The sequence below is a fragment of the Giraffa tippelskirchi genome, chromosome 12, assembly GCF_054371585.1.
Source record: "Giraffa tippelskirchi isolate mGirTip1 chromosome 12, T2T-mGirTip1v1.2.pri, whole genome shotgun sequence".
Lineage (NCBI taxonomy): Eukaryota > Metazoa > Chordata > Mammalia > Artiodactyla > Giraffidae > Giraffa > Giraffa tippelskirchi.
The window spans coordinates 58,659,641-58,685,958 of record NC_137286.1 but is presented as its reverse complement, the minus strand read 5'-3'; the positions used below and the strand labels follow the sequence as shown (position 1 = coordinate 58,685,958).

The 26,318-nt window shown below is 51.9% G+C and overlaps 1 protein-coding gene and 1 long non-coding RNA gene across 3 annotated transcripts; one reads left to right on the top strand and one right to left on the bottom strand.

The window, feature by feature from the left end:
• Positions 1–302: 302 nt before the first annotated feature.
• On the bottom strand, positions 303–26,318 carry SYNM (synemin). Of its 2 annotated transcripts, XM_081551239.1 has the most exons (5): positions 25,401–26,318; positions 18,463–18,587; positions 8,790–8,860; positions 4,221–6,601; positions 303–3,302 (listed from the first exon to the last, which is right to left on the bottom strand). In XM_081551239.1, the coding sequence occupies exons 1-5, from the start codon at positions 26,208–26,210 to the stop codon at positions 2,964–2,966; spliced, it is 3,726 nt and encodes a 1,241-aa protein (XP_081407365.1). In that variant the 5' UTR covers positions 26,211–26,318; the 3' UTR covers positions 303–2,963. The 2 variants fall into 2 exon arrangements, with proteins under 2 accessions (XP_081407365.1, XP_081407363.1); XM_081551237.1 differs by having other exon boundaries at positions 303–6,601.
• Positions 5,244–8,783, top strand: LOC145530272 (uncharacterized). Its single transcript, XR_014071625.1, has 2 exons — positions 5,244–6,517; positions 7,968–8,783. It is a non-coding gene; the product is annotated as an uncharacterized LOC145530272 (long non-coding RNA).

Below are 26,318 nucleotides of genomic sequence, written 5' to 3'. Positions count from 1 at the left end.
CACCTTGGTGTGCTCAGGATTGTTTTCATTTTAGCACTGAAAGTTCCATGTCCCAGAAGAGACCCCTCCATTCAAGGCCAAGTGGGATGGTTGGTCACGCTGTTGTCACTAGCATTGCAGGCTGTCATGATGACAAACTGTCTAGTCTGTATTTTAATATGAACCAGTGGTTTACGCTCTATCTGCCATGCCTTCTCATTCTGTGCTAACAATATCGAGTTCTGATTCAAGTGAGTAATTAAATAACTGAGACTTGTCATATATATATTCTCCCCAGTGATTCTGTGCCACCATAAAAATCATGCACATAAACACATATATCCTTTAATTAGAACTTAAATAAAAACCACAAAATACCTACTGGAAAACATTCTCTTTAGGAACAACATGAGGGTTTTTTCTTAGATTTTTATTTTTACACATTCTTAGGATATATCCCTTCAAGGGAACAGGAGGTTAGCAAGATCAGCTTTTTAGATGATTCCATTCTAAATATACATTTTAAACAAACTATCAAAACAACCAGTGGGGAGGCGAAAAACATTCCATTAACACCATTTTGTCTACACAACAATAAATGCGAAAGGACTGGCTGTGTCCTCACCCTGTCTCACCATAAAGCTGACTACTATTGTCTCTGGTTTTAAAGGACATGGAACCATGGGGTGACCTGTCACAGGGCACGCCCTGCTCTGCTCTGGGCTGTTCCAGAGACTTAGTAACCAACCACAGCTCATGACTCCATATTGGCAAACACTCTTGGCAGGATACTTCTTGAAGGTGCACTCCAACATGGAGATACAAGTTAAGACCTAAGACACTTATTTTCCAATGGAGGGGGACAGGACATTAACAATCTATTCACCTCAGCACTCATTCCCAGGGTCACAAGCTAGGAGAGTGACATTGAGCTCAGCCCACTCTTAAGACACACATAACAGACACCCCCCATCATAAGTCTGTCTTGCCATCAGACCATAGGCTGTCACCTTGACCAATTCTCACCAATAAATAACCTATACAAATACCATTACCAATTACAATCAACATAAAATCAACTCATCTTTATATTAGAAATGAGGAGTCTTTGTTGGAAAATCCATCACCTCCCCTGACAGTTTCTGACAATCACCAGTTCCTCTGGCAGACAACAAAAGTTTACACTTGCAATTCAAATCAACTTTCCTTCTCTGCCCTGCTTCACTGTGTTTTAAAAATAGACCATCCTGAAAGCTGTACTGTGATGCTCCTCCACTTCCCGATTAGGAAAACACACTCTCTCTAAACTACCTGCTGTAGCCATTCCTGGCAGCTGAGATGTGTGCTGTGGAGGTCTGAGGGCCATCCTGTGAACCCCAGAGGGAAGACCCTCAACTGCCCCCATAGCCACGTCCCACCTGAGGATGACAAAGCTGGGATCATCATTCCTCAGTGCGCTACAGGCAGTTAGGTCTGTGCTACTGTGTTAGGGGGAGGTACAGTTTAGACAACATTAAGTGAAAGAAGCTAGTTTAGATTAAAATAATATTGTGCTGCTAGAGATACTTTTTATGTGATGCTACAGCTTTAAAGAAGCAAGTTTTAAAAACACCACCTTTGTGCAAAACACACCCGACAGAGCACACCCATTCTAGTATCTTCAGTTCAGTGGTGTATATCTGCAGGGCTATACTCTGTGGCCTGGGAGAGCAGGGCCTTTGCTTCCTCCAGAGCCCCTCCTGGGTGCTTCCGGGCTAGGTGGCAACAGAAGCACCCAGCTCCTTCCCCAAAACATCTATTCTGTTTAATGTATCGTTTGTCTCCCTGGATAATACACCCCAACTGTCATGATTTCTGTCTAAAGTGCAAAAACCTCCGTGAGGTTGGTGGCCGTCTTCCATCTCGAACCCTTTGTGCTCAGAAAGGCCTCCACGCCATCACTGGGGGGTTTGGAGGGGCTTCTCTGGGAGGCACAACCCACCTGGGCTTCCCACCACTGTGCACGACCCCCGGGAGTCTGCGCTTCAGCGTCCTATTGTCTTCAGGGTCTACCTCCCACCAGTAAAATTAAATGTTTAGATCCTAAGGGCTAAGGTGCAGAAAAGCTCAAGCACACTCTGGTAGGAGCTGGCTACTCCAGAACTTGTTCAAACCAAAAAGAGTATTTAGACTGTGCACTACTAATGACCTAGTACCACGAAAAGCTGGTATTATAAGCCATTCCCAGTAATCCTTCCCCAACCCCCTGCCCACACCTGGACCCAGTGCAGGGTTCCAGGAGCTTGTGCAAACGTAGCAAGTGTGATGATCTGATACACTGCAGGAGGCTGGAGCTGTCTTCTCCATAAATAAAATATATATTTTTTAAAGTTCTGCACATAGAAGGCAATTCATTCAAGTCTTAAAGTGAATTTAACTCTAAGATGAATAACTTTTTCCTAAGATGAAATTATTTAGATTTTTTTAATCTGCTTATTTCCTATGATTTCTTTTTGAAAAGACTTTGTAAATAGACAAATGAATTCATTTTTCCCTTAAAATGTTAGTTTACTATTTCATGTTAGCACATGTGAATAAAATTTACTCTTAAATATATTACTTTAATCCCATTACCATTTAGGTGTCTTACCTAGGCAATTATACTTTCAAACAGATGCCAGGCACTTCTGTGACCAGGTGCAAAAATGGGAGAAATCATCTCTAGGAGTGGAAAGAAAACTCTAGAAAAAGGAACTTTTAAGACTAAAAAGATAAAAGTATTTCTTGTCAAAGTCTCAACTCAACAAAATTCCAATGCCTTTTAAGGCATGAATTAGTTTGAAATCTTTACAGATTATAAAGTAAAAAGACACTGCCTGGAGTACTCGAAGTAAAAAAAAGGAGGAAGTTTTAATAAAGAGTTCACCTCCCTCCCTTAAAGTAAAGGCCTTTGTGTGTTGGTATGTTACCAAACAAGATGGCATTTAAAATCAAATATCTGTTTATCAAAACCAGTGTCCCTCATTTTCCTCCTCCTGACTGTCTAGATAGAGGAGGGCAACCTTCTTTTCATCCGAAATCACTGACCTCTGGTCTACCATCCTCTGCAGCTGCACCGTCTTATCAAATTCAGCCTGCTCCTTGCCCCTTTCCCCGAGGGCCTGGTGTCTGTCCCCAGCAGAGCCCTGAAAGCTCACACCGGCTGCCAGGTCATTCCTACTGCTGGCATCTCTCCAAGCACCATGCTCAGACACACTAGGAGCTTCTGCTTCCGTCCCTGTGGGGAAGAGGACTGTGGCCTCTTGTGTCCAGCGGGGGGTCGCCTCTACGTTACTCACGTCCATCTGAAAGGTAAATGAAGTTTCTTTGGGCCCCAGGGCAACATGCCTTAGTGTTCTGCCACTGTCTGCAACCTTGCCTACCTCCGGGGAGTCTACCGAGCCAGCAAGTGCAAAGGGTTTGGAAACGGGCCCATGGAAGACAATGTGTTCAGAGGCCTTGGCTTCCGCGGGACCCAGCTGAATATGCCTAAAGGACCTGCTCACACCTGATGTCACTTCAGTCCCTGACATGTCTCCTGCATTAGCTTCCTGGGGAGACTCGGAAACGGCCCTTTGGAAGGTGCTCTTTTCAATCAGGATGTTCCGACCCACAGTATAACTACGGGTGGCCTGGGTCTCGTTTGCCGAGCCCTCTCTGTGGCTGCTGCTTTCTGAGTCGCTAAATTCCAAGGGCGGGGGAACTATCTGCTCGGTGGTTTGATGCCTCTGAGGCCCGATGGTGACATGCCTGATGGACGTGCCGTCCCCTGACCATGCTTCCATGTGCACAGAAGCTTCCCTGACACCCAACTCCACTGTGCCTGAGAGGGGGGCTGTGAGCTGGGTCTGCTCACTGAGCCCCTCCCGGGGGCTTAATCGAAGGTGCTTTATGGAAGTCTGGGTGTCCGCTGACTCTTCTGCTTGAGAAGAGTCACCCGCCTTCCCCGCCCCAGAAACGGGGGCCTGAAAAATAACTTCCCTCTGAGCATAAAACTGTTGGGAGCCAAGTGGGCTGTGCCTCCCAGATCTGGGAGGCTCTGTGGGTAGCTCTGCAGGGCCAGGCTCTTCTGTGCCTCCGGTCTTGGGACAGACAACGTCAGGCCCTGGGAAGACGACTTCTGTGGACACTGGGCTCTGACGGGCACCCAATGTAAAGTGCCTGGCAGACCGGCTGGCTCCCGCCGAGCCCGCTGCCCAACTCGAGTCGCCCTCCCCACTTACCTCCACCGCCTGGGCGGCGTGTCCTTCAGGTGAGACCTGCTCAGTCCTCCACGTTCCAGGGGACGCTATCTGGACGCGCCCCCCAGACTGGCTGATGTCCTCCAGTACGTGAGCGTGGACAAAACCCGTGGGGCTGGTGACTTCCACGGTGGCCGACACGGGGCCCGGGGGCGAGGCCAGGCCCGTGTCAGCCTCTCCCGCGGAGGCGCTGTACAGCTCCTGGGTGGCCCAGCGCCTGAAGCCGCCGCCGGCCTCCGCCTCCGGGCTGCCTGGGCCCGGGCTGCGCCGCCGCGCCAGGCTGTCTCGCACCACTGATTCCACGGCCTTCTCGATCTCCCCCGCTTTGTCCTTGCTCAGCTCCTCCAGGTCTAACTGGTCAGCGTCCACTGTCTCCGAGAGGTTGACTTCGGCCACTAGGGTCACAGTCCCGCTGCCCGCGCTCTGGACTTTCTTCACGTCAAACGAAACACCTGCAGGCCCGCCCTGGCCCTCTCTGGTGAGGGCGGACAGCTCTTCCTTCATGCGCTCCGGAAGGTTCTCCTCCAGTTGCTCGATCACCTCCACCAGCTGGTGCCTGGGCTCCTTGGAGCCTTCCTTAATGGACGTGTGGAACTCATGGGGTATTTTGATTTCCTTCTCAATGACTATGGGCTTGGCATGAAACTCGCCACTTCTAGTTTGTTCTTTCCAGTGAGTAGATGCTGTGTCCCCCTCCAGAGACGCTTCTGGAACATCCACCGGCTTCACGACCTTCTCTCCCGGTACGTCGTCCCTCCGCATTCTTCTCCGAGACCCTGGCACGATCTCATCCTGCCAGGAGTACCTGATGGTGGATTCCTCTTCAATGTGGATCTGCCCATACACGGAGCCTTCTTCTCGCTCGTGGGCCCCAGGGTGTTCGTCCGGAGTCGACACAAAGTAACTCTGCTCTCCCTCCAAGTCACCTGCCTCCGTCACTTCTTCCACGTGAGTAACGTTCTCCTGGGGCCGCCTGGCCTCCTGACCTGCGTTCCCTGAGCACGTGACATCTGATTCTCTGTAAACCGCCTCCTCTCTCTCCTCAACAAGCCCCCTGGAGCCCGGGGACACGTCGTCGACCTCCTCCACTTCGAACGGGGTAGAAAACTCATCTGCCTTCTCGCTGCTGACATAGCTCATGGGCTCTTCGATAATCTCCACGTTGACAACTTTTGCTCGCCCTTCTCTCCCCTTTAGACCGAGATGGATCACGTCTCCAATCAAACGCTCCGCCGATTTTCCTTTCAGCTCCACTTCTTTAGCATCCTTGCTTAACAGGTAGTCCAAACCGGCTTCATCCGAAATGTCGATCTCTTCAGTCAGTTTTGACTCCACGACTATCTCAGTCTTTGCTTTTCTGTCACTGGGAACTTCTTTCCTGTCCACATAAGTGACTTTTGTGTCTGGAAAAGAATCAGCGGACGCTTCTGCCTCGGGAGAGTGGGTAAACTGCTTCAGGATACTGGAAACTATGTTCTCAGCTATGGTTTCAGTCGTGGAACCGCCTTTCAGAGAGGCTGTGGTGTCGCTGGCGCCCAGCCTGAACCCTGCCTCTCTGGTTTCCACCCCTCTCCCTGTCCCGTCACCAGCATCCTCCTTTACGGGTGTCTGGAGACCCTGGGGGGCCACCTTTGCTGTGCTGTCCTGGGACACCTCTAGCCTGATCGGTATCTCTCTCCCCTTCACACTTTCCTCCTTCAGCGACTCCTTCTCTCTGGCCTTTTCCCTCATCTGCTCGCTTTCTCTCTTTCTTGCTTCTTTATCTAACTTTGTCAGTTCTTCCCACCTTAAGTTTCTCTCCTCTGAAGCCTTCTCTTTGGAATCGAACATTTTCTCTTCTCGCTTTGTTTGAATGGTTCCGGGTCTATTTCTCTCCTGCTCCTTTGTGGCTTTAGCTTCCGTTTTCTTTCCCAAAATGACGGTCCTCTCATTTGACCACGTGCCCTCAGAAGCAGCTGCCGCCATCTTGTCCCGGCGTTCTCGGTAGGGCTCTGGGGCGGCAGCGGACTCTTTGGCTGAACTAACGGGTGGAGCCTTTGTTCCTTCAGTTGTTGGCCTCTCAGGGAATGCTTTCACTTGAGCTTCAGTATTTCTTAAAAGACCAGGGGTTGGAGAGAACGTTCTGAAGTTGGTCTGACCGCTGGCAGTTTTCTCGTAAGCCTTCTCCTGCCAGGCAGTGGCGAAGGAAGAGTACCCGGAGCGCAGGACGTCTCTTCTGGCATCGCTTCCGACCGGTGTCTGCAAACGCGGCGCCAGGCTCTGCCGGAAGCTCGCAGGAGGTACTTTTTGCCTTGGAAACAGATTTCTCTCATTTTCTTTCTGTAATACTGAGGTGGTATATTGATAGGACTTGTCTCTGAATTCTGTAGAAATTGAACAGCACATTTAAATGATAGTCATCATTACCTTTTTTCATCTTAAAAGCATTACCACAGATCAAATCTTATCCCATCATAATATATACTATTACCACAGAAGAGTCATTATAAATGATATGTTCAGTTCCCAAATTACTTTTTCCGGTAGTTTAAAGGATCTCATGACAATAAAATACAGCCCTACAAATGCTTCCACACAACACTTTTCTCCAATTACTGATCTTAAAATACTCATCCATCTTAAATATATCAAACATGGGATCATAAAGCATGGCACATTATGCCAGTGAGGCTAGAGGTGTATTTATGTGGCAGAAATTTCACAGTTTGGAATCCTTCATTTCCACTTTGTTGAGGTAACTATTTTACTGATGAGCAGAGAAGAGCTTCATAATTACCAAAGATAGAGTATATAACTGTTAAACATTGAATGGTGTTAGCCCACCACCTTTTACTATGCTCTTTTTTTTTCTTCACTGATTTCCATGTTGGGTAAACAAATACTGAAGAATTTAACTCTTTTTTTAAACTTCCTGATTTCTTTTTTCTTTTCTCCAAACATCTCATTTGAAAAGGTGCCAAAGCAGGAAGCCAGCCAGTCACCACTACTACAGTCTATCTTAATGTCATGGTCGTAGAATTGGGAGGCTGTCTGTGGGGCTTCCTGCTTTGCTCTGGCCCATCCACAGAGATGCTACCCTTGGGGATGGCCACACACCCCAGGGTAACTGCTCTTAGTTAGGGGTGGCTGCTGGCGGTAGGAATGTAGCCTGGCCAGCAGGACCATCTGGGGGTACCCCCTCATGCCTACCCACACCCATCTGCTGATCTGGATAGAGCCTTCTCATCCTCTGGGTCTCCCCCACTGCAGCCAACCAGCTTCCTCTCAAATTCAAAAACAAACTTGCTGGACATTGTCTAAAACCAAATCCCTTCCAGTCACAGATGACTGGAACCAAAATTATCCTGAAACCAGTGACCTGTCAACCTGTGAAGTATCTGATCTGGGATGTTGTTTTTGAAAAATAAAGATGGAGGGTGTGGTATTTTTTAAAAATCTACCACCTATATAGATTGGTTGTTATAATCAAACACTCTCCTGATAGTGGTAACCAATACGTACATGTATGCCCAATGCACCATGATCCTAAACATGACAATACTCACGGAGCCTGGACTACAGAATAGGGTGTACACCCAACACATTGTACCTAATGGAATCTGCCCTCACTGAAGAAAGTAAGCTCTTCAAGGTTATACAGGTCCAGAGAAGTTTTCTTTTTCTTAGTTATCCTGCAGGTTCTCTGGGTCTTTCTAATGAACACTAACTCTCTTATACTCGGTTCTGCAGCCACAGGAAGTTTGGGCTTTGTGCTGTGGCTTTTGGCCTGGACAGAGGTCAACCTCGGGGCACTAGCTTACACTGCTGCTCGCATCGCCCTGAGCTGCCCACGCAGACACAAGCTGGTGGAAACGGTATAATCCTTTTACCTCTGCTCTCGACCGCCAGTGCTGACTGCCTGCTGGACAAAGTAATACCTCCCTGGGCTTGTGTTAAGGCTGTACATCTTTGGTCTGTAAAGGGTGTTCCTCCAAAGGGTGTGATGAGCAAATCCATGTCCACCTTCTCACCGGCTCTCCATCAGCCCTCACCTCCCTCACCACGCTGGGGAGGAAGAACCCTCAAAACACTAGCTAGATGAACAAATGAGTTAATGAAGCTCTTTCCTATACAATGTCATTTGCATTATTATTGAAACTGTGTGTATGCATGTGTGTGTGTGCGCGCACATACACACGTGCTTAATCACTCAGTCGTGTCAGACTCTGTGACTGGACTGTAGCCAACATGGACAGGCTCCTCTGTCCATGTTCCCAGGCAAGAATACTGGAGTGGGTTGCCATTTCCTTCTCCAGGGGATCTTCCCAACCCGGGGATTGAACCCACGCCTCCCGTGTCTCCTGAATTGCAGGCAGATTCTTGATCCCCTGAGCCACTGAAACTAAAGTAAATTCTATTTGGTGCTTGAGAGGTCTGAATGACAGTTATCTGAAAACTCTTATCTAACCCCAACTCTTAGAGATAAATGACACTGTACTCTTTATCCATGAAATGAACCTGCACAGATGGACAGCATCTTAACATTAAATGATAAGCTTCCCTTATATTTACCTTGTGGCACATTTTCAATGCACTCCGTTACGATCAATATCTCCGGATTACTTTCTCCTTCCAGTAAGGCTCTGTAAAAATTATTTTTAAAAAGCTCATTAGGAAATAAAAGATAAGTGCCTCTGTAAGCTGTGGATTGGGTCGATGACACATTGGCGCAGGGTCACAGGTCTGCAGATGCCGCAGGGCGTGCAAGACCACACCAGCCCTGGCTGGAGAGAGCGCCTATCGGCCAAACGAACATAATGAGAGGGCCGGGCCTCCAGAAGGACTGGAGAGCCTTCTAGAAAGCCCTTCCAAACCCAGGGCGAGGAGGAGGAGGAGACAGAGGGATGTGGACCCAGGAGGGGAGGCCGGGGACCTGGCTTCCCTGGGAAGCCGGAAGGGGGCCCTTGCCTGGCAGGCCACCCTGGGCCACAGAGCCCCAGAACAGTTAGTACTACCCCACTGGGGTCTCCCTGGAGTCACAGGTCAGGGGTTAACTAGGAGCAGAGGAAGGGCTGACACTTGTCTGTAAATAAGGCAATCAGACTGCATGTGCATTTTTCAAACTGGGTTCCATGGGGACATCTTAGAGATGAAAAAAATACAGGAGAGATGGAAGGGGCAGGCAGAAGAGGAAAAAGAAGACGCCCCCTCCACCACCACTACAGCCCCCAGGGCCTCATTTCCAGGTGGCACCCAGTTACCTCCTCTGATAAAAATGGCAAAATGCACTAGACTAGAGGGTTTCTCTGGCCATGTCTAACTCCAAAAGTGTAAAACCGTAGAGTCTTCATTGTTTATCCACATCTATGACTCGAAGCCCTGCAGAGAGAGCAGATGCAGGCCCCACGGCCTCTGCGCGCCACAGTGGGTCAGCCAGATCCAGGGCCCTAGGATGCAGGCTGTGGCGGGCACAACAGTTGTTCGGTTGCCAGGGCAACATGTGAGGTCACCAACGTCAGGTCCAAGAAATACACCGCATAGGGCAAAGGGCAGGCAAGAAGGGCAGGCAGAAGTGGAGCCCACTTGGAAATGCTGACTGACCACTGAGAGCCGGGCAGCCAAACAGGGGAGGGACGCCAGCGGGGACTCTGGGGTCAGGCAAACCGGTGCCAAGTCCTATTTCCACGGACTCAAAGGCGGTGATTCCCACACATGGGAGAGGCCCCTGGGTGGCTGGAAGAGGGCAGGAGCCCCCACCCCGCAGCCCAGGGGGAAGCAGAGACGAGGCCGAGGGGTTCCAGTCCAGCTGTGCGCAGGAGCGTTTGCTGGACGCCCCCGGGCCACGCCCAGAGCCCCGCGCTCCACACCCGGAGAGCCAGGAAAGGGGACACCAGCCCGCTAATCCCACACCCTCCTGACCCGGCGTCTTGGGTTCCCCGAACACAAATAGAAGATCCCGAGGTCCCCATAGGAGAAAAAGGCACACGCTGACGGGAAGGTCACCCTGTGGGGGTGCACCCAGGATGGCACCAGCAGGAAAGGCAGCGTCCTAGAGCCAAGGGGGCCCGGGCGGTGCCGAGAAGCCAAGTCCCATTTCAGCCCTTCCCTCCGCCTGCTCGGGAGGAAGCCTCGGGGACCACAGGGTGCTCTCGCTGGCTGCCCACGGCAGGCAGAAAGGGCCTGCAGGGTGTCGGGGCCAGCAGAGAACAGATGACAGGTGGGGCGGGGTGCTCAGGATAAAGATGCCCCCACAAGAAAAACACCTTCCTTCTGTACTCATAGGGCCATGGCTTTGTTCCTCTTTCAGGGAAAATCCAAATCATCACCAGACTTTTAGAGTGCAGGACCCTAAGTTGGGTACTGCAGTTCCTAGGAGGGGCACCAGACCTCGAGGGGTGACAGAGCCCTAACACTCCCAGCCCCGAGGGCTTTGCCAGCCCTAAGACGGGGCACCCTAAGCAGGCTCCGGCCCTGCGTCTGCCTCACCGAGCCCCGGCAATCCCATGCTGGGCCGGTGGCGTGTGTCCTGGCCCACGGTGAGCAGACCAGCAGAGAGATGGAGGCCAGGCGGCCTGGGCCCTCGGCCTCCCCTGCAAGCGGCCTGGGCCTCCCTGCGGGGGCAAAGAGGGCACCGTCTCACACACACTGTGGCTCGTGCCCCGCAGGCAGAGCCTCCAGACCACGCTAACGAAAGCACAGCCAACGTGGCTTGGTGATTTTAGTCCCAATGCCCCTACAGGGGAGGACACTCCCTGAGGACTCAGGCCCGTGGCGATGCCCCTCCCGATGGCTGGCCTGACAGGCGGAAGTCACCTTCTCCCCCTGGCTGCCCAGCGCAGGGCCTCAGAGGTGGGGCCACGGGTGCTGAACCCATGCCTCCGTGAAGCCCCCCGCCAGACATGCAGCGTCCGGCCTCCAACGCTGCCCACAGGACTATGGCAGAGGCAGAACCAAACCCGCCGGGCGAGGCCACGAAGGGTCGGTCCCCTAGAAAGCTTTCAAAGGAACGGCTTTTTAAGGAATAGACTCGTACAGCTTTAAGAAGCAGGTCAAGCCTTCTCTGGTTATTTTGGGAGCAGAGGAATAAAGCTGCTCAGAGCCATGGTGCTGGTGAGAGATGCCAACCGCCTGAATCATGGGCTATTAGTGAGCGTTTCATAAGGCCCTCAGGTTGGCAGCCCCGAGAGGCAGGAAAACAAGCCAACGTGTGCGGGAATACCATGTCTGCGGCCTCATTGAGGCAGCTGAGACGGGCCCACGGGTGGGAGCAAGCACTGATGCAGCGCCCGGCACCGACAGACCCCCACGGGGACTGACTGTGGCCCCTGGCTGGGCGGCTGAGCCTGCTGACAGCCCAGGGCACACACACTGTTGGCCGCCCTGCACACCCACCAGGCAGGGAGAAGAGTCCGGGAGGCAGAAGCTGTTTCCAGAAGCAGCCTAGGGGAGCCTGCCTGGTCCTGGGTGGAGGGCTGGTTCCCCACGTGCTTCCTGGCAAAGTCACAAGTGGTGGAGGTGAGGGAGTGGGAGGGGGGGTGAGGGGCTGGGAGAAGGCGCTTCCCTGCCCCCCTCCAGCTCCAAAGAGGCTAGGGGACCGCTTGCCACCCTAGATGGGGACTGGGGACTGGGGACTGCAGGGGTAAGGGAGAAGAGGGGGCAGAAGTCCATCTGTAGGACCAGCATCGCCATCGGATTTGGAAAGGTCTGCCCTGGCACAGGCAGGTGAGAGACCACAAGCAGGCAATGTGCCAGGCACCTCTGGTCATTGCCTCTGCATTTGGTATGAACGCACATGTGGAAAGTTTGTCAAATCCAGAGACAGAAAAAAAAAAAAAGCAGACATAAAGAACAAGATTACAAATGAAGCAGAGAGAGAAAGCACAGGGAGTGGTGAGCAGAGAAACTTCCAGAAGCAGGCTGCCTGGATTCAAACCCTGCCACTGCCTAGTCCTGTGACTCTGGCAAGCTGCTCAACCCTCTGTGGCTCAGTTTCCCCATTTCTGAAACAGGAAGCACTGTTTGTGGTGCTAATTAATAAAGTGATTAGAAAGTTCTCGCAAACAATGGCTGTCATAGAATACGTGCTCAGTAAATATCAGCCATCTTCGTCGTCACCTACATCATTTTCTACTGACCTCAGAAAAAAGCTGATTTTCCATTAACCAAAATAATTCAAGAAGGGAAGAGATTCTGGATTACTTAAAGTCACGGTTAACTGAGGGCTAACTGAGTCACACAATGATGCGTGGCTAACGACCAACTGCATTCATTGATCCTAACTGTCTAACCTTAAAACTACAAGATTTTATTAACTTCAAATTTTCCACCTAATAGGCAGATAAGTCTCAATGTTAACACATTTTTATAAGTTTTCCCAAAGCAGGATTCAACTTTTAAAATAACAAAATGTATTTCTCCAAGAACTTGAGAATTTCCAAGAAATGTTTTCCTTTGAATAGATAGATAAAAAGGTATAGGTGGTCTTAAAAATAATGGAGCAACCAGAAACATCATTAAAATGATAAAATTACCAACATTAGGCGTTATCTGTATTGTAAACCTAGACACTGGATATTCTCAGTGAAAACCCTCTGCCCTCTGCCCACTGTGATCAGATAGACTAAAGGGGGTTCTGCACGTCCTCCCCCAGCAGAGACGTGTCAACACCAAGAGCCTAAAGGACTGTACCATGAAGTCCCCAGACAGGGAATCTTCGCATTCCACTTCCGTATCTGGCCAGGCTAGACTACCTTTAGTGTTTCTCATTTGAGAAATCCTTTGGCCCTGCTCTCCATTTTTCCAGGGGAAACTTAGAACTGTTAATACGCTCCACCCCCAAAACATAAAAAACAAAGCCTCTTTGTAAATTCTGATGGAGATTTCATCATCTGTACCCCGGATCAGAAATCCAAGATGGGCCCCTGCTTACCCTGTTTTGTCCTTTCTGGACTCAGCTTACTCTGGGTAGTTCTGCATCTTTTGTTTCAATTTTGACTATCTTTTTTTTTTCTAACAGCCTACTCCTAATGATGGGGTTCTATCCTCTTTTGGTGCAGGGGGTGGGGAGAGGGGATTCTCTATTTTCAACTGTGTTTCTACAAATTCTCAATCTGTAGCTTTTAGGCCTGATCTTTACGTCAGCAGTGAGGGGCTCAGGACACGGTGGGTTCTGAATACTATCGTATTCCTATCCCCCATGTTCCCTACCCTTCAAGGCCCACCTCAAATCCCACATACCTTGAAAAGCTCTCAGGCTGCCTTGGCCTGAAGCTCACCATTCCCTCTCTGAACCATTGTTACCAGACCCTATTCACCAGCAGGAAACCGTGTGCAGTATTTCCCTGGAACGTGCATTCTGTTATTTTAACACCTTCTTTGACTTTTCAGCGAAGCACACTTCCTCTTCCCATGACATCCCCTCACCTCCCACCTCCCCCTCTTCTGTGTATGATGTTCACATCTCTGCCATCTTTCAAGACCCAGATCAACACCACCTCCCTCAAGAAACCTCACGTGATTCTCACAACTCCCTTCAGACTCCAGAAGCCCTGCACTTGGGAATGTGTCTTATGTCCTGTGGTGTAGGAGGCTACCTCTGTCCACGCGGCCTTATCCTCAGCACCCGGCCGCACCCTTGTGACCCCTCTGAGCAGGCATCATACCCTGCCTGTGGACCGTCTCCAGAGCGGCCTGAGCGCACAGACCTCAGCTCACAGAACACAGTTTCACGGGCGTGGTTCTTACCCACCCATCACACGTGGCCCTCCGTGGACGGCCTCTAAAACCAAGCTGCCCAAATGCTTGGCCTTGCTACAGACACATTAGCTCAGTCCTCAGGTCCTTCAGCTGCCCCTTGGCCTGAAAGGCCCTTTCCTCATGGTCTCTTCCTGCTTGCCCTCCCTGCAAGACTCAGCGCTGCCTCTTCCAGGAAGCCCGCTCTGCATGCTCCACTAGCCCCTCGCTAGGTCTGCCCATTCTTTGTCCTGTTGCTAGCCTGCTGTGAGACAGGCTTAGAGCTTTCTGGATGCCCCTGGGGGTCTCTGCAAACAGCAATGTGGGCACAGATCACCCGGGATCCTGTGATAGGAAACTTTGATCAGGGTGGGCCCAAGGCTTCCCAGAAGCCTGAGATGCCAAGTGATGCCAACACTGTGTGTCTGCAGGCCTGCGTGAGCAGGGCCCCGGAACAGCATTTCTCAGCCCTGGGTGCACCTGACAACCATCCTTGCGGCTGAAGCACGACCCCGCTCGGGCCCACCTGGTGCCCGTTAACGGGAACAGCTAGGACTGGGCCCAGGAGCCGCCGCGTCACCCGCTTCTCTGGGCAGCGCCCACGTGCAGATGCCGCTGAGCACCAAACCCCGGACAGGTTCTGAGCATTTCCCCACGGTCCCTCAGCCCCCGGATAACAAACACTCCCACTTCAGGGGAAACCTCGAGTGATGGTGGGTAAGCATCTCCAGCCGCGCACGACATGACTGGCGACAGGCAGACGAGAGCGAGTGCAGCCACGCCCACCTGCCTTCTCCGCACGCCCCGCCCCCGGCGTCCTCGGCCTGGGGCTCTGGCAGTCACCGGCCACGTGGGGCGAAGCCAGGCTCTCCCTGGACATCAACTGATCAACTTGGCTGTGGTGAAACCCTCCAGCCTTGGACTCTGAGGTTTGCTTTAATTTTATTATTTTATTAAATTACATATTTGGGTGTTAGCCGCTCAGTCATGTCCAACTCTTTGCGACCCCATGGACCATAGCCCACCAGGCTCCTCTGTCCATGGGATCCTCCAGGCAAGAATCCTGGAGTGGGTTACCACTTCCTTCTCTAGGGGATCTTCCCGACCCAGGGACTGAACCCTGGTCAGGCTGCAGGCAGATTCTTTTACCATTGAACCACCAGGGAGGCTATAAACTATACGCTTATATCTATTAATTATGTGCTACACCATTCTGTTACTACTTTAACGTTTCTTCTTCACAGTGAAGGTTTCTGGAAAGGGTCAGACATCTGTGTTTGGAAGGGCTCACGGTACTCGACTGTGCTTTCAGCTTTCCAGAGCCCAGCCCTCCCCTCCCGTGTGAAGTGAGTGGTTGGGGTGATGGCTGACGAGCAGCGCGGGGGGGCGGCCGCTGCGGGGAACAGTCTCAGACACGAGGGGGGAGCAATGCTGGCTGCAGCCGTCACCCACCTCAGCCCCCTGGACGGAGCTGGTGAGCAGCCGTGCAGCACAGGCCCTTGCAACGTGATCCCAGCAGCCCTCGGGGAGGCAGCAGAGGGAAGGTCAACTTCCCAGAGATGGCGAGTCAAGGTTCATAAAAACCAAATGGGTACTTGTGAAGAGGAGTTTTCAGACCTGGGCTCAGAATTTGGGCAGGAGCCCAAAGTACCGAGAGAGTCACGTGAGACACGACAAGGATTTATCTTCCGGACACTTACCAGTGATAGGAAATGCTAGGCTCTGGGCTGGTACAAAGGAACGGGTCAGATTCAGCTGCCTGCATGCCTTCTAGGTCTGCAGGCAGCTCCGTCTCAGTGCTGAGCCCTGGGGGGCAGGGGGTGGGGGCCGGGGACGGCGGCAGTTCTAACCACAGGGCTGGGCTCCCCATCTCCCCCAAGCTCACCTGGACTTCAGAAAGACACAGTGACATCAATCACTTGCTTCCTGGGAAGGACTGATGCCTCCTACACTGCTAGGAGATGGCCACGTCAGTCCCTAATGGATGAGAAAAATGAAAGCCCAGCCACAGACAGGAGTCAACTCTGTCCCTGCTGATGTGAGCCAAAAAAGTTCACTCACCACCAAGAGAAAAGCTAAAAACAAGCTAAGCCTTGAGGACAGCTGAGCTGGGAGGGTTGGGAACACCTCCCAGGGAGGGGAGGCCCTGACCTCTCAGGCGAGAGGCCCACCTGTACGCGCTGACTTCCCACGACAGGGACGTGGGGACAGGACATGGGGGGGAGGCAAGGACTCAAAACACCACAAGGATGAGGCGTAATGTCAGAGTCTCTCGACTCCAACCCAGAGGACCTTTACAGAAAAGAAACAGGAAGATCCAACACGCTCTGTAGAGAAAAGGCTCCCTCGACACCAGGCCTCGCCTAACGTGGCACAGGTGCGGGCTTTCTAGGCAACGGGGCGTCTGCCCTGGAAGGCTGGGCCTCCACCCCGTCTCAGCCCACGGGACTCGGGGAAGCCAACCCCTCCGAGCACTCTGTTCCCCGGGCCAAGGGCAGGCAGGGGGCCCAGCAGAGCCAGAGGGGCCCCGGGAGTCCTGCTGGGACAAGAGCCCCTCCTCTGCCCAAGCGACTGGGGGCTGCAGCGACGGCAGCCTGCAGCCGCTGGGGCCCTCCTGCCATGGCAGGGGCAGAGCAAGGAAGGGGCCAGAGACACAGGGCCAGACCGCCAGCAACATCACCCGGGCACCGAACCCGAGGTGCCGAGCGGAGGGCTTGTTCAGTTGCATGAGGAACAGGAGCCTCTTTTGACTTGAGCCAGTCTGAGAAGGGCTTCTGTCACTGGCAAGTGAAAAAATTCCCAATTAATGCTTCCTTCCCCCAAATAAAGCCCAACTATTTTGACGTTTTCCTTCTTAGTGAAGTTTAGCTTATCTCACTCCACGTGTGTTTGAACAGGCTGCCGATCTGCCTTTGCAGCGTTCACTCCATGAGATTTCCGAGGAGAACACGGAGAGGTGGACCTTGGCAAGCACAGACTGGCAAGTGCCGCCTCTGCCCTCCCTGGTGCCCTGACCCCCCACGAGCTTGGCCCCGGGACCATCCCTCAATTCCGTGCCCCTGGGCAGGCCTGGCCCCTTAGTGGCCCCTGCGGGTCCAGCCCAGGGCTCGCCCGACAGCCTGCTTCCTCTTCACCGATGGTAACAAGAGCCCTGGCCAAAGGCTGGCTGAGGCAAGTCTTCCAGATAGTGAAGAATTGGTGAGGCTGGCCCCAGGCTCCAATGTGGACGCCCAGCTTACACTAGTCGGAAAGAAAGCTGCTTCTAGATGCACATCAAAGCAACCAGGTCGCTCTGATATTCAGAGCGAGGTTAAGATCTGGAGACCCCACAGGCAGCCCACAGGGCGTGCTGATCCGGGCTGGGCTCCATCCTGGCTGCTTGTCCCAGCCAGGGGGGTGGACCTTGGTCCCCTCCTCTCCAGGTTTAACTTCCCCACCTGCTGACAATGATGGCCACTGACGACCAGGCCTCCTGGGATCAGCCAGGGCCAAGGCTCCAAAGCTCACTCACACCCACGACTGATTCACGCTCACAGCAACCAGGAGTGAGAGGGCATCATGTCCACTTTACACGGCTTGGTGGGTATGGCACAGGCCCCGCACCAGCCTGGATGCCTGCTTCTAGACCCTTCCCTCACATGCAGAAGGGGTGCATGGTGTCCACCACCTGAGGGGTGACACAGGCAGTGAGCAGCCTCGAAGGACTTAGCACTGCGTCGGGCAGGCGGTAAGGGCTCAGTAACCACAGTCATTCTCACAAGTGGGGAGCCTGGGTCCCTAAAAGTCCTTCCACTGTAAGCATCTGCGAACTGGGCCCCTCGGTCCAGTCCTCACTGCTTAGAAAAGCTGCAAGCAGTGGGAGGTGCCACCTCGGCCAGTGATGGCTCATCCCTGGGGGCAGGAGGTGGGCGCTGAGGGCAAGCACCACTCTGGGACCCACAAGTCACGCCAGGGACACAGGGCCACGGCCTTGGCCCCTCTGAGGGCTCCGTGACTGTTTCATCTGGGTCGATCGAGTTCAAGTCAACATCTTGATAAACAACGCCAAGCACCTGGAGCTCCCTGCTGATCTTTAGGCAGAGACGAGGTTCTTCAAGGCTGAACCCCTGGAGACAGAGTCGGAGCCCGGGGTTTGAAGCAACAGCACAAGAATTGGCAGATGGACTCAGACTTTCTGGGTTCGAGTCCTGGTCCTGTCCTTTCTAGGTCTGTAACTAACACGGTACCTAATCCCTAGGATCCAGGGAGTTGGCGTGTGTAGAGCTCTTTACTGGTTCCCTAGACACGCAAAGGGCAGGCAAGGGGGCAACACTCAGCAATGCCCAGCACCAGGGGGTGCCCGCTCTGTGATCTGAGTGGGGCCCTGCCCCCCTCCCCACTCTGGCCCTGGACACCTGGCTTGACCCCCCTGGGGGCTGCTCCCTGCTGTGACAAAGCCATCGCTACTGCACAGAGCCTGCAGGCGCTTTCAGCTGCAGGCTCCAGCTTGGCGGGCTCAGCGCAGCGCCCTTACCTGTAGGTCGCCACCTCCAGGCTGAGGCCAGTCTTCACCTGCACGAGCTCCTGGTAGTCCCGCAACCGGTCGGCCATGGCCAAGGTGAGGGCTGCCTTCTCATCCTCCAGGTAGGCGATCTCTCTCTAAAGAGAACAGAAAGTTTGGGGGTCAGGGGGCTGGAGCTCTGCGGGGTCCAACTCAGCAGCTCAGGACACAGAAAGAGATGAAAATTTTCCAGATTTATTAAAAACACAGTCATTGCAAGGACAATTTTTAAATACTGTATTTCTCCAACCTGGAAAGGTTTATTTCTCTTTTTTAAATCACATAAGGAAGATGTGGCTAACACACAGAATTTTCTGTTCATACTCCCTAATAATAATGAAAGCTTGTAAAGCATTTCTACAGCTTAGACATCAGTCAGCATAGGTACGTAAACACATTGACACTGGCAAAGTAAGGTGCTATTTAAAATAAGCCAAGACTAGAAAGCAGGGATTTTACTATATTTAAAACAGAAGTCACTCAGATCTGAAACAGAATTTCCCCCACACTCACAATTTCCCCAGTTATAAGCTGATACAGACTTCTTTGCTTCACCTAGACAAGCTACTTTAAAATCATCAGGGAGAAAAGTTACATTAATGAGACAAGAAAATATTCAGGGCATAAATGTCAAAAGTCAGACCTGGATATAAACCTTTTATGACTGTTCTCATAGCTTATAGTTAATAAGCGCTCCCGGGCACGTGTTCACATCGCCCCCACAGCAGTTCCGTTCCTGCACGGTTAACTGCATCTGTCCACGTCCCGCCCGGCTGGGAGACACCGCAGCGCACTGCCTGCTGCCTCCCCCATCCCTGCCCCTGCCTCTAGAAAAATGTCCTTTACATATGAGTCATACAACATATAACTGGTGAACTGGATTTAAGATGAAATGACCAAGATAATATTACCTTCCTCAAAATGTACCAGTTTAAATCAATAATATATTTTAATTAATAAACACAATGGTTTCATTTATACCATTTCACAGTTCTGCACTACTCTGCATTAACAGTTTTACATAACATTTTATAGTTATGCTGGGGAATAACAGCTGAACAAATACTTAGAACTGTGAGTAAGTCCACATACTTTAACTTCTGGTTTGTAATGGAACATCACCTTATTTCTGAATACAATTACTAAAAAGCTTACAGTCTTAGACATGTATCTTTGTGGCACTTAAAACTTATAAGACTATTGGGAGAAGGAAACCTATTTTCATTTATCATGTAATCCCTCCATCAAAGGCACCTGGCAACATGCTGACCGTCCACAATCAATACAGTATCTATGAAACTAAGGAATGAAAGCAACTAAGATCTCACATTGGATTTACCACCTAAAAAGAAGCAAGATCAGCATGTAAATAATTCTGCTTCTCATAGCAGTTCTATATGTCTAAACTAATAATTGCTGTTACGTTCTTTTTGTCTATATAAAGTATGCTAAAAAGAAAAACTGAAGCCACTTCGCTTTGAAAGCGAAGGAGTAATTTTAAAGCAAAGGAGTAAATTTAAGAAGCACTAGGCAGTATCTGAGGGTGGATAAGCGTAAGCACCCTCCAAAAATGGCATTATAAATAAAGAGGTTCATCAAAGCCAACCATTGGCCTGTCTTGATTTAAGTGACAGTTACCAGAATTTAGTCACGCATGACATTCACATATTCTGTAGTTAAGTCTCAGTGTTAAAACCCTATGTTTCCCCCATTTTAGAGGAAGTTTAAACTCAGATACAAGGTTACAGTATGAAATGTTCTGTAAACATAAGTATATGAATCCTTCCTACTAGAGGAAATTCTACCTAAATATTAAAATTTGATGACATACAGTAATGTCTTCTTTTCAGAGAAGTTCAATTATTGTTAAAATGCTTAGGAAAAGAACCAGACATATTCAATTCTCTAACCACAAACCTCCTAGGCAAGTCATGATCTCCCAGCCATGCCAAGGAGGTAGCACAAAGATTTTTCTCCCTCCCAGGGGCCCAGAACAGTTCTGTGCCCCACAAAATAAGAAGAGGAAAATCAAACTGTGTTTAAGTTACAATAAGAGCAGTTCCAACCACATTCCCATATGAGTCAAGTCTTCCTAAACTGTCAAAGGAAAACTCATTGACTTTTGGAAGCAGGAACATAAGAATTACTGGCTCCCAGTAGTCTCCACAGGAATTGTAACCAATCCTGCTGGTTGAATAAAGCGTCAGACTCAGCCTCCAGTTCTCCAGGAGTTTTCAGACCCTGGGCCAGGCCAAGGCACTTGAGTCTGACACACAGCAGCGAATTCTAACCCGGGCAGAGCAGTTTTGCCGAGTGATACAAGAGCTGGGGAAAAAGGTCACCTTTTCGGTTGCTATTTTAGAGAACTTCTGGGTGCCTCACAACGGATGATGAAATGCAAGCTACACAAGGGAAAGTATGCTGCACTCGGTGTCCAAAGAATTCCCTTTCTCTGAACCAAACTTGAGCGGCTCCTAGCTAAGCACATCACCCAGACACAAGAGGAAGAGCCTGCAGGTGTCACCTTGAATGCTGGAGCCCTAGGGAATTTAAATACTGTGATAACCTCATTTAGATGCAAGAACTAAAAGCAACTAAATGCACTGTTAATAACAGTGCATTGACTGGATGCTAAGTATTTACAGCTCTGACCCAGGCCACACTCTGAACTCCAGGCTCATCATTTTATGTTACGAGACCAGGTGGCTATCTCGGAGGCATTTCAAACCCAACTCTGCTCTCCCAGCCAAGCCTGCCTTCCTGCACCAACCCCGTTCCTCCAGCTCCTCTGGCCCCAAGCCCTGGAGAGGACTTGATTTCTCCCTCTCTCCCACCATATCCAATCCATCTGCAAAGCCTATGGGCTTCAACTTCAGGGTGAAGTCCAACCTCTGCCCTTCACTGCTGCCCACGGCCCAATCCTCCAGTACCTCCTGTCTTGATGGCAAAGTTTCCGAAAGAGATCTCCCTGCTCCCACCTGTGTGGTTGGAACTGTGCTTATCTTAACTTAGAGTCTGATTTTCCTCCTCTGATTTTGCACGGTGCAGAACTATTCTGGGAGGGAGAGAATTTTTGCGTTACCTCCTTTGCATGGCTCGGAGATCTTGACTTGTTTAGCAGGTTTGTGGTTAGAAACCCGAATGTGTCTGATCTTTTTTCTAAGCATTATAACATAATTGAACTTCTCTGCTACAGTCCCTGGGGTCACAAAGAGTTGGAAACAACCGATGCGACTTAGCACACACAAACTTCTTTGCAAAGAAGTCATGTGCAACACGGCAGCCAAAGAGACTCCATGAAGACACAGATCACCACTCATCTCTGCACAGAGCCCTCCAGCAGCTTCCTGCACGCTCAGAGCAGAAGCCCAGGTCCTGCGGTGGCCCCCGCTCCCTCCCCCACGCGCCCCAGTCACACCCACCCCTGAACACCGCAGACCTGTGAGGTCAAGGACTTGTCCGTTTTGTCTGTTATGTTCCCTGCTGTATCCCCAGGACTTTAGAGGCCAGCTTGGCACACTAAGTGCTCAACGAATGAACTGAACGGATACAGCCTGTGGGCTACTTTCATCACCCCTAGTTCACAGATGGGGAAACAGAGACACAAACAGTGGCAGAGCCAGAAATGAGACCCAAGTAGGACAGCAAAACTGACTCCATTACAACCAAAAGAAAGTTCTCAGTCATTCACACCTTGGTGGTTGCGTAAGCTGTCCAGGGCCAGCCTCGAGGCTAAAAGCACACTTTCACAAGCCAAAATCTCTGTGTTTATGGGTAAGGCTGGTGTAAATCACAAACGTCTTCCAGTTTTTGACTGAAGTCCCTTCCTGCAGACTGGGAGGCAGGGTTCAAGTGATCTGTGCTCAGTCGCTCAGCTGTGACCAACTCTTTGCGGCCCCATGGACTGTAGCCCACCAGGCTCCTCTGTCCATGGAATTCTCCAGGCAAGAATACTGGAGTGTGTTGCCATTTCCTTCTCCAAGGGATCTTCCCAACCCAGGGATCAAACCCGCTTATCTTAAATCTCCTGCGTTGGCAGGCAGATTCTTTACCACCACGCCATCTGGGAAGCTTCAAGAAATCCGAACTATACAAAAATGCTGGGGACTTGGATGTCAGTTCATCAAACTTCTCTGGCAAATCTGGGGCAAGGGGCCTACCAGACAGGCCTTAAGGCATGTAGGCCTTCTGGGAAGGCCCACTTTTCCCAGAGAGTCCCGGCGAGCAGCTTTCCCCCTCGAGCTGCAGACGCAGCCCAGAGCCTGGATACTGTGTGGGGGTTCCTGCCTCCAAATAGGGGTTTCCATTAAACCACATAGGAGACAGAAGAAAGTAAATGAATGACTTAACTCTAAAACTATTCTGACAACAGCCAGCTGGAAGGGTCTGAAAGCGTTTTAGAATTTTAGATCAACAGGCACCTCTGTGCTAGTCCTTAGGAAGAACAGTGGTCATCATTCTATGAAAGCAAAATGAACACTGGTTTAAAGTCCATCTTTCACAGAACAGATAGAAGAGAGGGAATACTGCCCAGTGGTTAGTTGCTCAAGAAATGAAGCCTCAATCAAACCCAGGCTTAGCTACTTACTAACTGGATGACCTATGGGCCTCAGTTTCATCATCTGCAAGATGGAGCAAATATTGGTACCCACTTCCTAAGACTGGTATGAGGACCGAGAATGAATACACACGTGATGGGCTTCATACCTGTGGTACCTGGCATAAAAGAAGCTAATTCTTAGTAATGAAACCTTCATTACAGTAAATGAGCTAAATCAGGTCTTATATTTTCTGTCTCCCCAGGGTAGCTTCTTTAGAATTTGAAAACGTCAGGAGCTTGGGGTTAAATCATCAATACTCACTCTTAAACAAAAGTTCTAGCATTTTAAAAATAAAACACTAATGCTTGGTGTTGAGTCTTTTGGAATGCAACTTGAAATATGGTTGCTTTAAGCTAACTGGTGAAAGATTCAGGGTATGGATAAGGAAATACCCAGTACAATAAAGCCGGCAAGTCCTTATCAACATTTTCCTTCATCTTTGTTTACTTTTAGCGGAAAGAAGCAAATTCCAATAAGAGAGGTACTACTGGACAGGAGCGGGGGGTCCCGGTTCTGGGTCAGGCGTGACCCCAGGGAAGGGCCCTGGAGTCCCTGTGTCAAAGAAGGTAATCTGAACTGCATGTCAAGTGCCCACCTCTGCTGGAATCAGAGGAACTCTGCTTCCATCTGTTTCATATCTGGGGGTGCACTTAAGAGTTAACAGGGAGTGAAAGGGTTCTGGTGCTAAAAGGAATACTGAAACCAGAGCTTCCAGGTCCAAAATGAGCCCAGTGGGCTATGACTGCAAATGAATGGTGAGGATTGAGCCCATGAAACACACCTCAAAGAAGGCTTTTCCAAGGGGTTCAGTTGTGCAGGGAGCTTGGCAGACACTTCCCTTCCGTTAAAAGCTCCATGAAAGCCTACATTAAAGACCCTTTCTAGCTTTCACGCAACACAGAACACAGGGCCCTCTGGAACTGGGGTCCCTGGCCACCATCATTGGAAAGGGAAGCACTATGGAGTGTAGAGTAAGTTCTGGAAACCAGCACACACTTCGCTAGTCCCTGTCCTCACCGCAGCTACAACCCTGGCAGGAAGCTTTTGAAAATCATGAGGCAAAAGCCAAAAAAACCCCACGATTCAAAAGATTAAGTTCCAAACAACTGAATACTGTTTCACTTCATATGATTTGCCATCCAGACTCCAGCTCTTTGAAGAGGGAAGCCCCAGGACAGTGCTAAGGACCAGGGGCAATTAATAGATACCTACTGATTAACTGTGAGTACCTAATGACGTCACCACAGGCCCCTATGCCACAACTGCCGAGTTTCCTTTACTTCTCAGTTTTAAAAAGGCACAAAATCACCCCAACACAAATTGTTAACTTGAAGCTGTAAACGGTTTCCTTTCAGGTATTTCTGAATTTGTGTGGATGTGGTCTTAAACTGTCATCCTAAGAACTAATGACAGTGGTAGGATTTAGGAATATCTTCCATTCTAGCGCAGTCTGGGGAGAACCAGGGCTAATCGTAGGACTGGACTGAATGTACAGATTATAAACCAGCCACAGGTGTCACCCTGTCAGCGTGAGAAGCCTGAGCTTCGCTTCTCTGGACGAGAAACTGTTTATAGTACCTGCACTTGTAATAACATCCTGCCAGAGACCTGCCTTAGCCCAGCTTCTACCCAGAGATCTGGCATCAGCGTGTACTGTGAGGAAAACATCTCTGATCAAGTTCTCTGCATTAAGATCGCTGCCCCTCCCAAGAACAAACAAGGCGGCAGCGGCCCAGGGAGCCCCGACCAGCTGCTTCCCACGGGGAAACCATTCTGCCAAAATAAAAACCCGATTTGGAAGACAATTTACGTTTTCCCCAGAGGCGTCCTAGTGCGCAACAGTGCTGCCACTTTGAGCGAATCATGATAAGGGCTTGGCATTGCCTAGAAACCTCCCAACGCCGGGACCCGTCTGAGAAGGAAGGAGCTGTCACCTCTGGAAGTCACTCTGGGGGGCTTCCTGGTCGACTTTAATGTGAACTTAGTCCTTGAAGTACAGGAAATTGCAAAGAGAACCTGGAGCCGAGGGAGTCATTGGTCAGGATGCACCCAGTCCCGCCGAGGGCTACAGAAACGGACACGCGGAGCAGGACCCGCCCCTGGGCACGAAGACCCATCGCACCGCACTCTGCGTCCGGCGCGGGCCGGAGGCCGGGACCCTGAGGCCGCGCCGCGGAGTCGGGCGGTCCCTTCGGCGCCGGAGTCCCCGGGGCACCCCCTGCGCCGCGCCCGGCCTGAACGCGCCGCCGTCCGGGGACCCCCACCCGCCGGGCGCCCAGGGCCGGGGCGGGGGCGTTCCGGCTCACCGACCTGCCGTTCCTCGGCCTGCAGCTCGGTCGCCTCGTGCACCCGCAGCAGCTCCTCCTCCAGCAGCGCCCGCAGCTGCTCCAGCTCGAGCGCCTCGCGCCTAAGCGCCTCCGCCTCCTGCGCGCACAGCCGTGTCTCCTCCTCGGCCTCGCGCCGGCTCTCCTGGCCGCGCTGCAGCGCCTCCTCCAGCTCGCGCACCTCGTCCTCGTACCGCCGCACGGTGTCCCGCCAGGCCTCGGCCACCAGCAGCGCGCAGCCCTCGTGCAGCTCCCGCAGGCGCGGCGGGGGCGCGGCGGGACCGGCGACGCGGCCGCGGTAGCTCAGGGTCAGGCCGGCGGCGCGCGCGCGCAGCTCCCGCACATCGCGCTCGCGGGCCGCGTCCAGGCCGCGGCGCTCGGCCTGCAGGCGGCCCAGCAGCGCCTCGAGGGCGGCGCGCGCGGCCAGCTCCTCCTGCAGCTCGCGGCGCTGCGAGTCGAGCTCGGCGTCCAGGCGGCCGCGGGCGGCGCGCGCCTCCTCGCCCAGCAGCTGCAGCTCCCGCAGCTCGCGCCGCAGGGCGTCGCGCTCGCCCTGCGCCAGAGCCGTGGCCCAGCTCAGCTCGTCCAGCTGCCGCCGCAGGCCGCGCGCCTCCTCCGCGCAGCGGGCCTCCGCCTCGGCCCACAGGCCCTCCTGGCCGCGCCGGGCGCGCAGCTCCTCCTCCAGGAGCAGGTTCTCGCGCTCCAGCTCCCGCACCCGGCACACGTAGTCGTACAGCCGGGCGTTGAGCTCCTGCAGCTCGGCCTTCTCAGGACCCGTGTGCAGCCGCCAGGACAGCATCTTGCTGGGGTGCGGGGCTCCCCCGGCCGCCTGATTTGCTCCGAACCCGGTCTTGTCCCCTCCGCCGCGCCGCCCCGGCCCCGCCGCCGCTCCGGAGGCCCGCAGACT

What these genes read in the sequence shown, in the direction of transcription:
- SYNM (XM_081551237.1), bottom strand. Translation starts at nt 26,210, where the DNA reads ATGCTGTCCTGGCGGCTGCACACGGGTCCTGAGAAGGCCGAGCTGCAG. An exon ending in CTGGAGGTGGCGACCTACAG is followed by an intron (nt 8,861 to 18,462) that starts GTAAGGGCGCTG and finishes TAATTTTTACAG; the next exon opens with AGCCTTACTGGAAGGAGAAA. An exon ending in CATTGAAAATGTGCCACAAG is followed by an intron (nt 6,602 to 8,789) that starts GTAAATATAAGG and finishes CAATTTCTACAG; the next exon opens with AATTCAGAGACAAGTCCTAT.